The sequence below is a fragment of the Nelumbo lutea genome, chromosome 3 (genome assembly GCF_056320005.1).
Source record: "Nelumbo lutea isolate HS-2025 chromosome 3, American lotus-T2T, whole genome shotgun sequence".
Classification (NCBI taxonomy): Eukaryota; Viridiplantae; Streptophyta; class Magnoliopsida; order Proteales; family Nelumbonaceae; genus Nelumbo; species Nelumbo lutea.
Window position 1 is genome coordinate 61,463,262 of NC_142686.1, and position 12,249 is coordinate 61,475,510.

The following is a 12,249-nucleotide window of genomic DNA, read 5'->3' on the forward strand; positions in this document are numbered from 1 at the left end:
TTGAAGGAGACCATGTTAGCTGGAGTTAGTTAGCACAGACCCCACAACATAACCGAATTGATTCTATGTAATAATATCTATATATTGGTGGGCGATTGTAAGGGGAGGGTGTGGAAAATCAGATCTGAAGTCCCTATCTTCTTTTTGGTTCTCTCTTCTCATCTCCATCTTTGTTCCAAGAGGGGGGGTCCTCAAATAACCCCTGTTAGGCAGTACCTAACATCTGGTATGAGAGCGAGGTCAATGCCAAGTACTTGAGCAATGACCATGGATTCACGAATGGATCAAATGGAGGTCGAGACCAGTCATCTCTAACCTCGTCTCTCAACAACAGTTCGACGAGACCAGTCATCCAGCAGGGGCTGATGCCTCTGCTTCCGGTAGCCAAGGAATTGGGTATTACCCCGCCGGAAAGGTCACTAAAATCAATTTTCCCAACTATTCCGGTGGAGATCCCATTCCTTGGATTTTCAGAGCAGAGAGATTCTTCGAGTACCATGAAACCCCTGCACACCAGCGCGTCGCCATCGCCTCCATTCACCTAGAAGGAGACGCTATTCTTTGGCTCCAGTGGTATCGACAAACCCATCCTCAGGTAACTTGGGCGGAGTTCACGAAAGCTTTGTGCATCTGTTTTGGGCTGACGACGTTCGTGGATTACGACGAACTCCTCACTTGACTAAAACAGACTGGGACGGTAGCAGACTACCAGCTCGAGTTCGAAAGAATGGCGACCAAGGTACATGGATGACCAGAGAAGGCCCTGGTAGGGTGTTTTGTGGGAGGTCTCAGAGAAGACATCCGCCTGGAAGTGTGAGCTCTTTGACCAGTGACAGTCATGGCGGCGGTGGGTATGGCTCGTCTGCTAGAAGAGAAGATTGATAGTATGTGCAGAACGAGCAAGCTATCTTACCCGAATGTGAGGGTTCCCTAGCGTGCCGAACAGTAACCCATGAAACAAGTTGGGGATTCTCAGAAGCCCATTTTGCCCAGGCCCACTATGCCCTTCAAACGCCTCTCGTGGGTTGAGCGGGCCTCTGTTACAATTGTGATGACAAGTTTGGACCGGGCCATAAGTGCAGAGTTCAACGGGTGTTTCTCCTTCAGACAGAGGAAGAACCAGAAGGGACCGTTCCAGAACACGTAGAAGACTGTGAACTGATCTCAGATGAACCTGAACCTGTTGGAGCCGAGATCTCCTTACACGCCCTCATGGGCCTCAACCCTTTTCAGTCCATGCGAGCAGAAGGAAGGTTGGTGGGCCGATCTCTGATGATCTTGATTGACAGTGGCTCTACCCTGAATTTCATCACTTGCCGATTAGCAAGGCAACTAGGTATGACTATACAACCCACTCCACTCTTTTCGATCTATGTGGCTAATGGAAGTCAGATGTTATGTGATGGTGTGCACAAGAAGGAAAAGATCCTTATACAAGGCCACTATTTCGTGGTAGATCTCCACCTATTGGAGTTCTCAGGGGATGATATTATTTTGGGAATTCATTGGTTACGTGGCCTAGGGCCTGCACTTTGTGATTGGGCTAAAATGACAAATGGACTTTTATCAGGATGGTTAGACTTGCCATCTACAAGGGGTGCGACCTCCGAGTCCCCAAGGTGATACTGTAGCTTCCATGTTACGGGCCTCCAAGGATACTGGACAGCCCTTATTTATGCACTTAGGCATGCAGCCCACAGTTCCAACTTTAAACAATCAAGGTTGTGACCAACCCACGAAAGCCCAACACGAGGCACTACGAGCGATACTCGATCAGTTTGGTGATGTGTTCAAGGAACCAAGCCAATTACCTCCACCCCGGGCCCATGACCATCAGATACCCCTCTTACCAGATTCTAAACCGGCCAATGTGAGGCCATATAGATACCCCTATTTCCAGAAGCTAGAAATTGGAAAGGCAGTAAGAGAGCTAATGAACAAGGGGCATGTACAGATCAGCACCAGCCCATTTTCATCCCCTGTACTCCTAGTAAAAAAGACGGATGGTAGTTGGCGGTTTTGTGTAGATTACCGCCTCATTGATGAACTGCTGGACGAGTTAGGAGAAGCACAAGTGTTCTCCAAACTTGACTTGCAATTCGGGTATCATCAGATTCGGGTTCACAAGGCCGACATCCACAAGACAGCCTTTAGAACCCACGATGGCCATTATGAGTTTCTGGTTATGTTGTTTGGACTCACAAACGCCCCCTCCACCTTCCAGGCCCTCATGAATGACATTTTCAGACCATTCTTAAGGCAATTTATTTTAGTATTCTTCGACAACATTCTGGTTTACAACAAGGATTGGGACACCCATATGAAACATCTGAAACTTACCCTCACCACTCTAAGGGAACATCAGTTACATGCCAAAATGACCAAGTGTTCTTTTGGACAAAAACAGATACAATACTTAGGCCATGTGGTTGTAGCAGGGCAGGTCATGGCAGACCCAGAAAAGATAGATGCCATCCAAAAATGGCCCAAGCCCACTACTGTAAGGGCTCTCAGGGGTGTCCTTGGCTTATCGGGTATTATAGGCGCTTCATTAAGGGGTATGGGCTCATGGCTGCCCCTCTAACGCGTCTGTTGAAGAAGGATTCTTTCAGCTGGGCTGATGAGGCCCAACGGGCCTTTGAAGACTTGAAGACAACAGTTTCGAGCCCTCCAGTCCTTACTCTTCCGGACTTCACCCAACCCTTTGAGATAGAGTGTGATGCCTCAGGTGCAGGGGTAGGGGCCATCCTGATGCAGAAGGGACAGTCCATTGCTTACTTCAACAAGGCCCTATCAGCCGCTCACCAGAACCAGTCCACTTATGTCAAGGAGATGATGGCAGTGGTAATGGCAGTCCAGAAATGGCGTGCATACCTATTGGGACGCCAATTTATCATAAGATCATACCAACGAAGTCTGAAGTATATAGAAGAACAAAGAGTGCACACCCTAGAGCAGCAAAAGTGGCTTAGTAAACTGATGGGCTTTGACTACCGAATAGAGTATAAACCTGGGCCCACCAACAGGGTAGCTGATGCCTTATCGCGGGTAGAGGAGCTGGCCCAACTAACCTACTCTCACCTCAGTTTTCCCTTGTTTGAAGCTATACGGCAAGAGGCAAGGTCTGACCCGCAGCTACAGGACATTAGGGAAAAATGGAGGCAGGACCCTTCCCAGGTTGCAGGTTACCAAATTGTAGGACCAAACCTCTTCTTTAAGGGTAGGTTCGTGATTGCTCAAAATTCCAGCCACAAAACTGAACTATTGAAGTTGTTTCATGATTCCACTTTGGGGGGACATTTAGGAGTGCTAAGGACTCTAAAGAGGCTCAGCATCCACTACCATTGGGTAGGAATGCGCAAGGGCGTGTTACACTATGTATCCGAATGCCAAACCTGTCAATAGCAGAAATACTCCTCACAGTCTTTCGCAGGCCTTCTACAACCCCTCAAGATTCCAGAGCAAGTATGGGAAGACCTCTCCATGGACTTCATCACTGGACTTCCCTGTTCTATAGGGAAGGAGGTTATCATGGTAGTAGTTGACCGTCTCACCAAGTATAGCCATTTCTCTGCCCTGCCTCATCCTTACACTACAACAACGATGGCTGACATCTTCATACGGGACGTCACAAAATTGCATGGGACACCAAGATCCATTGTCTCAGATTGTGACCTTGCCTTCCTGAGTTCATTCTGGAAGGAATACTTCCGATTGCAAGGAACCCAACTGCACCCATCCACAAGTTACCACCCCCAGACGATGGACAGACTGAAGTTCTTAATCGATGCTTAGAAGCCTACCTGAGATGCTTCATAGGGGAGAAGCCCAAACAGTGGGCCCACTAGCTTCCGTGGGCAGAATACTGGTACAACACGACTTATCAGTCAACGGCAGGAATGACACCCTTCAAGGCTCTATATGGCAGAGAACCTCCTCCCATATTACCTTATGAATTTGGGTCGGCTAAGGTGGCAGAAGTAGAGACTCGCCTACTGGCAAGAGACGAGATCCTTAGACTGCTCAAGGCCAATTTGATTAAAGCCCAGCAACGGATGAGGGTCTACTATGACTCTCACCACCGCCCACTAGAGTTTTAGGTAGGTGATTTTGTCTACATTAAGCTCCAACCTTACCGCCATGTCTCGGTGATGAGACGGGCTTGGCACAAGCTAGCTCCTAGATATTATGGGCCCTATAAGGTGCTGGAGGAAGCTTCACTCGGTGTTTCACATCTCACTTCTCAGGAAAGCTGTGGGGAATCATACCTCTATCTCACCCAACTTACCCCAATTTATAGAGGAAGGGGACATTTACACGGAGCCTATCAAGATTGTGGATTTCCGATGGGTTCGGCGAAGAGGGCAGGTTGTGCCAGAAGCCAAGGTTGAATGGGCCGGACTGCCTCCAGAAGAGGCCACTTGGGAACCTTATCTAAGGCTGAATGAGAGGTTTCCCAACCTAGACCTTGAGGGCAAGGTCAGTGCTAAGGGGGGAGGAACTGTTGAGACCCAAACACTCCTTCCAGAACCCACTAGGGGAGTGGAGCAGGCCACCACCCATCAGCCATTCACAAGGAGACAGAGAAGACAGGCGATAGAGCCCCAGAATTAGTTACACTCAGAGTTGGTTACTCTGCTGCCAGAGGATATTCCATCCATATTATCTGCCAGAGTTAGTTACCCAGAAATCAGAGGATATTCCCTCTGATATTACACCTGTAGGCCAGCTATATAAGGCCATCATCATATAATGAAAGCAATGAATGATTCTCCTTTAATTTTCTTCTCCCTGAGTCCAGTTTATTCCTAATTTCCCTTTCCTTTTTCTCTCCATCTTCTTTTTCAGGAGGTCAAGCGCCCCTCGAAGAGGCTTCTGAGGTGAGCAGAAACTCACCAACTTCATCTCTTGTACTCTGGTTAAGCAATTGTGGTTGACAGTCCTACTCACCATGGTTTCATGGTTAGAGTGGCTAATGGTGAACAGCTCACATGTGATGGCGTATGTGCTGGACTAACCCTCAAGGTCTAGAATTATCAGTTCAAGGTGGAATTGTATCCTCTGGTGTTTAGTGGCACTGATATCGTTCTCAGAATTCAATGGTTGAGGCATCTTGGCCCCGTTTTATGTGATTGGAGTTGGTTTTTTTTTTTGATGAATATGTGATTTGTAGTCATTTGACCATGGATTTGAGGATTTCCAGATGGGAGATTCCACACATCATCTGCAAGGGTATGATATCTGCCCCTAGACCTGTGCACTTGGCTATGATTAGTCGAATTGGACCTGACCCAGATCTGCCTTTTCTATTGTGTTTTCGGGGCAGTATTGGGGGTCCCACTCTATCACAAGCCGATGGGCCAAGTGGGCCAACAGAGTTTCAGCAACAACTGTACAACCTATTGAAGCACTATGAAGTGGTGTTTCAGGAACTGTTTTTTTTTTTTTGATAAATGACAATTTTATTAGAAAATGTAGAGCAGGAACCTAGTTATCTACCTCCTCCAAAAGTCCATGACCACCGCATTCCCTTATTGCCTGGAGCTGGGCCCACAAATTTCCAGCCCTACTGGTACCCTCGCTGTCATAAACAAGAAATTGAAAGGCTAGTTCAAGAACTTTTGGGAAAGGGCTTCATACAACACAACCATAGCCCTTTCTCTTCACCTGTTCTACTAGCAAAAAAGAAGGATGGAGGGTGGAGGTTTTGTGTTGATTACCAGGATCTTAACAGTAGCTCCACTAACCCAATTACTCAAGAAGGATTCCTTTGAATGGGTCCCCAAAAGCCCAAGAAACCTTTGAGTATTTGAAGAAAGCTGCTGTATCTTTGCTCCCTGCCTTGACACTACACGATTTCAGCAAAAAAGTGATGCTTCTTATGGGTGTGTAGGGGCTGTACTAATGAAGGGAAATCCATTGCTTTTTTTAGCAAGGCTTTGTCTGACCAAACACTTGCGAAGTCAACCTATGAACTGGAGCTCATGGTGGTAGTGCTAGCCATGCTGAAGTGGCGATCTTACTTGTGGGCTGATGATTTACTATACATACAGATCATTAGAGATTGAGGTACCTCGTGGAGCAGAGGGTACTGTCTACTAAACAGAAAAAATGGGTGACCAAGTTACTTGGGTTTAATTACGAAATAGGATATAAGGCTGGGGCCCAGAATAAGGTAGCTGAGCATTATCTAGGGTGGAAGAGCTGAGGACCATGATTGTAATCCAACCCATTTGTACCCTTGCTACCGAGTTGTAGAGTGAAGCAGCCCAAAGCCCAAAGCTGCAAGCTCTCCAAGACCAATGGGCCCAGCACCCAGAGGCTACTCTAGGCTATTCTGTTCATGGATCCACATTACATTACAAGGGGCAAATGGTTATACCTGAGGACTTGGCCCATATTACCTTGCTTCTGGAACAACAGAAGGAGGGCATTCAGGAATTCTTCGTACATACCAGAGGTTAGCAACACAATTTTTTTTTTGGAAGGGGATAAGGACTTGAATGTAGGAGTTTAGCTCTATGTGCCAGCAGCAGAAGTATGACACCCAGCTTCCTTCAGGACTGTTGCAGCCCCTACTGGTTCCGGGCCGGGTATGGAATGACATTTCAATGGATTTTGTATCTGGGTTACTGGAACCTCAGGTAAATCTGTTATCTTGGTTATAGTTGATTGTTTCACAAAATATGGAGATTTTGTAGGATTGCCTCACCCTTACAGTGCCTCAATGGTAGCTGAAATTTTTGTATGAGAAGTGGCTCGGCTTCACGACACTCCTCGGTCCATTGTTCCAGATAGAGATTCCCTATTTATGAGTAAGTTTTGGGAGGAATTCTTCAGATTACAGGGGACAAAGATGAAGAAGTCCACCAGTTACCACCCACAGTCTGACAGGCAAACTGAAGTATTTGAAGTAGTAAACAGATGCCTTACTCACAGTGTTTTGTGGGGAATCTCCCTAGAAGAAGTGGTTACCATGTGTTGAGTAGTGGAAGGAACCCACCACATATTATTCCTTATGAGTGAGGATCAACCTCTGTGGCTACCTTAGAAGAACAGTTATTGATGAGGGATGCTATCCTCAAGGTGCTCAAAACCAATTTGTTCCGAGTCCAACAACTAATTGAAAGGGCCTATGACCGGAAGCACAAGGATGTGGAATATCAGGTGGGAGACTGGGTATTTCTCAAACTACATCCATACAAACAAGTTTCTGTTGCTTGGCGTGCTTGGAGCAAGCTAGCACCCAGATATTTTGGGCCCTTTTAGATAATTGAAAGGATTGGGGCTGTTGCTTACAAACTGGAGTTGCCACCTGTCTCAAAGATTCGTCCAGTATTCCAGTTCAAGGGTCCTCCCTTCTAGACTTCACTGAAGATGGCTACCTGGTGACTGAGCCCAAACAAATAATTGATTTTCGATGGTCTAGAATGAATGGTAGGGTGATACTAGAAGCACTAGTGATCTAGAACAATCTTTCTGCAGAAGATGCCACATGGGAACCATACTTGAAGCTCCGGGAAGACTACCCACAGCTGGACCTTGAGGCCAAGGTCCATCTCAACCAGGAGGGGATTGTTAGGTCCAACTGGATCCAGCCCTTGAAGCCAGGCCCAAATGATGTCAGAGTTGAGAGCTCATGTGAGAAGGCTGCAACCTGGCATGTTTATTGAAGGAGGCCATGTCAGCTGGAGTTAGTGAGCACAGATCCCACAGCATAACCGAATTGATTCTATGTAATAATATCTATATATGGGTGGGCGATTGTAAGGGGAGGGTGTCCAAAGGGGATTCGGAAATAAAGTATAGCTGGGTGAAGAGATCTACTAACTCTTTTGCTGATGGGTTAGCCAAGCAATGGGTGATTAGGGAATCTATATTCTGGGCTCAGTTAATTCTAGTTTTTATCACTTTGGGGGCTCTATGTTGGGGGAGTTAAGAAAGTTTATCTCCACTTCTTTGTAATTAATTATTCTGTTTGATTAATAAAAGTTTTGTTATTGATCAAAATAAAAAAAATCAAATCTCAAATCCCTATCTTCTTCCTGCTTCTCTCTTCTCTTCTCATCTCCATCTTTGTTTCAGGATGGTAGTTCTTCAAATAAAATCTGGTTAGGCTGTACCTACAAGAACCTGAAAAACACCAGAATGACTCTTGAGCTAAACATTGTAACCTGATAAGGCCCACTTGCCTTGGTTGTACATGGTGGTTGTCCAAAAATCACTTGGGTAAGACATTTAAAAATTAATGATAAAGTTTTCAAAATCTAAATCACCAAGACATTAAAATTTCTTTTCATCTTTTTAACTCTTTTAAATTTAAGTTGTGTTTAAAAATCTAAATACATGTATTTAAATCTAAACTTTTCAAAATCTGAAATCTAAAGCCATGCACATCTAAGTCATACATGTAATCATAGGCCCAGCTCAGGCCCAGAACTGGGGTCTGGGCTGGTGCAGGCCTAGGCCCAGACTAAAACCCTTAGCATAGGTGCTCCCATGCTAAGCCTGACCCAGGTTCACCCCTAGGCTCCATTACTTATATATTTATTTTTATTTTCTATGTTTTTTTATTTCCTTCTTCTAAGATAACCTTTTTTTTTTGGAAAATGGTAAAGTAATTTTATTCAATGAGAAAGCCAAATACAACAAGACTCAGGCCAACTAGGCCTTCCTGAGCCCAAAACATATTACAAGAACATCCATGATTTAGTACAAAGAAGGAGAGAAACATTCTGACTTTTAAACTCATTCACCGACACCTAGGAGCAAATCTTCCCCACCACTTTCTGCACAATCTCATCTGGAGTTTTAGATTGATTACAGAAAATTCTATTGTTTCTTTCCATCCAAATGGACCAAAGAACAGCCTCCGGAATAGTATTCCAAACAAGCCTGCCTTTCATGCTAAGACCCTCCAATCTCCAACCCATTAACAGCTCCTTCACAGACTTAGGCATAGCCCAACACACCTCTAGTTTCTTGAAGAAATGTCCCCGGATTGAAGAGGAGATCGGACAGTGAATGCACAAATGATCTATAGATTCAGCACCCATGCCGCATAAGACATAGGAGGGATCAGGAATCTGCATACCCCTTCTCTCCAAGTTGACCGACATTTATTCAAAACCATTGTCCAAACTAGGAAGTTAACCTTGGAGGGACAGGTGGGGTTCCAAATCTGCCCATCCGGGAAGTTCTCCTGACCTGAGCTGCACATCTTAAGGGAAAGGGATTTAACTTTGAATCTACCATCTGCATTCCACTTCCAAGTCCATTCATCTTCCATACTCATATCAATTCTTTGATTTTGAATATGCCCCAACAGACCTACATACTCCTCCACTTCCCAGTCTAGCAAATTCCTCCTACATAGGGGAGTCCAAGAGAAGGAGCCCCCAACGGTACTAATGTTATCAGCAACTGAAGAATCTTGATTCACTGCAATTTGGAACAGCCGGGGAAAAGCATCAGCCAAGGGGCCTTCCTCACACCAGGAATCCTTCCAAAACTTGATTCTATCCCCTTTTCCAACTTTAAACTTGACCCCGTTCATGAAAAGAGTACTGATCTTAGAAATACTAGCCCAGAGAGAACTGCCCCAAAATGAAAGGGGATCGAGAGTTTTCCAATTTCCCCAATCCACACCATACTTAGCCGCAATGAGGCACCTCCACCAAGCATCTCTCATAAGCAAATCTCCATATCCATTTGCTAAGAAGAACAACATTGAAATCTTTTACTTTCGTAACTCCTAAAGCACCCTTCTCCTTAGGCTTACACACTTGCTCCCACTTAACAATGTGAATTTTCTTCGCATCCTCTCATCCCCTCCATAAGAAGTTCCTTTGAAGCTGTTCCAACCTCTTTGCAATTTTATTTGGAATTGGAAAGAGAGAAAGAAAGTGTGTTGGGAGATTAGACAGGGAGTTTTTAATCAATGTAACCCTACCACCAAAACATAAATATTTAGCCTTCCAAAGAGCCAACCTCTTCTCCATTCTTTCAATGATTGGACTCCAGATTGAAGAAGAGGAACATTTTGCCCCAAGAGGCAACCCCAAGTACTTAACCAGAAGGATCTCCATATGGCAGGCCATTATCTGTGCACAATCTTCCAAATTTACAACTTGACCCACTGGGATGATCTTACTTTTGTTCAGATTGACTTTGAGACCCGTAACCACTTCAAACCAACTCAGAATTCCAAGAACTATTTCCAACTGAGGCAGAGATGCGTCCACAAAGCAGAGGGTATCATCAGCAAATTGAAGAATATTAACTGTCTCTTTACCTGGAGAGATAGCAAACCCATTCCATAATCCCGATTCTGCAGCCTTCTTACTAAAAAGAGCGAGGATTTCCATCACACAGATGAACAACAAGGGTGACAGAGGATCTCCTTGTCTCAGCCACCTAGAACTACCAAAGAAACCCGTGGGCTGCCCATTAATTAGGCTTGAAAATTTAGAGGTCTTAGTACAAACACTAACCCAGTTTCTCCATTTCTGTCCAAAATTCATGCAGTCCAACACCCTATCCAAACAATTCCAATTGAAGTTGTCATAAGCCTTCTCAATGTCAAGCTTACAAACAACCCCCGGAATAACCTGTCTTCTCCTTGAGTCAATTAACTATTAGCAACTAAAATTGAGTCTACCATCTGTTTGCCTGGAATAAATGCACTCTGATTATTTGAAATAACATTACCTATCACCCCTTTTATTCTTTCTACCAAGACTTTCGCCAAGATTTTATAGAAACTGTGAAGTAAGCTAATAAGCCTAAACTCCTTAATATTCACAGCCCCCTCAATTTTTGGAATAAGGGAGATAAAAGTGGCATTTAGACTTCTTTGTAGGGACGCATTTGCATGAAACTCCTGGAACACCTTCATCACATCTTCTTTCACAAAGTCCCAGCACTTCAGATAGAACAGATTGGTAAAACCATCCGGCCTAGGTGATTTATCACCTTCAAGCTTCTTAATTGCTGCACTGACTTCCTCTTCTGTAAAAGGCCTTTCAAGCCAACTTTTCTGGGTCTCACTTAGTTGCCTAAAGGAGAGATTGAAGGGAAATGGCCTTATTCTTCTAAGATAACCTTATTCTTCCTAGGACAAAAAAATAAGGGTTCGTCCCCTGTATTTTTTATGTTTTTTTTCTTTCATTTTTTCTTCTTATAAGCATGTTGTTTTTCTGTGTTTTATTATGAGATTTATACTTATTTCATGAGGATCATGGTAATTATTAGTTATAGTTTACTGCTGATTACTATGAATGAAGCCTAGGGAACTGCCTTATGATTTATATTTATATTTTAAAAAACTCATCAACTTGGTTATGCCTAGATGACTAAGTGAGAAGGCCCCCCCCCCCGGTCAGCTTTCTTTGCATTGGCTTCTTGAAAACTATGTATACATGATGATTGGCATTTTTCCTGTATAATGTTACTCAAGTTCAAGTAACAATGTTTAACCTCTAGACCTATAGGCATACAATGTTATAATTCAAATTTTATGTGCTAATTTAATGGCATTTTTCTATATGTACATCACATGCTGGTTATACTTGTATCCACAAAAAATCAATGTTTTGTTCTTTCTAGCATTGGTGTTATTGATTTGGTAGGAATTTTGCAGTCTAAAGAGTAAAAAGTGAAGATACGGGCCTTAGGCACCATTTTGTATTGATTATTAATTATTACTGCTTCAAATTCTATGAATTTTTGATAATCTAGCATTTATTTCTTACATCAATTATATTGGTTGTGGGAACAGGTTTTCTACTACCTGGGTGAACTTAATGACTCTCTGTCATATGCCCTAGGGGCTGGACCTCTATTTGATGTTTCAGAGGATTCTGATTATGTTCACACTCTTCTTGGTAAATGTTTTAATACATTTAGTCTGCTTGCTTTTCTACAGAAGTTATTGGGTTTTGTAAACATTGATCTCGGGCTTTTGTTTTTCTCTTCCAGCTAAAGCTATAGATGAATATGCCAGTCTCAAGTCTAAAGCAGCAGAGTCAAGTGAAGAAGCAGCAAAGGTCGATTCCAGACTGGAGGCCATTGTGGAGAGGATGCTTGATAAGTATGTCCACTGTTTTTCATTTTCTTTCATGTATCATTGTGTGATGACAATACTGCAGGCATTTTAATTGCAAAGTGACAAAACAAAACACCTTGTAACATGTGTATTTACATAGATACCCTGTTTATGTTTTGTGTCAACCTGTGGGCTGTTAAGGC

At 43.8% G+C, this 12,249-nt stretch overlaps 1 protein-coding gene across 2 annotated transcripts in view; it reads left to right on the forward strand.

Annotated features, from left to right (window-relative positions):
• Positions 1-12,249, forward strand: part of LOC148865261 (26S proteasome non-ATPase regulatory subunit 1 homolog A-like) — a 46,236-nt gene that overhangs the window by 21,975 nt on the left and 12,012 nt on the right. For both annotated transcript variants that reach the window (XM_088977810.1, XM_088977811.1), the window contains exons 4-5: positions 11,780-11,885; positions 11,980-12,091. In XM_088977810.1, the coding sequence (XP_088833936.1) occupies positions 11,780-11,885; positions 11,980-12,091 (218 nt within the window). The remainder of the gene's footprint in view (positions 1-11,779; positions 11,886-11,979; positions 12,092-12,249) is intronic.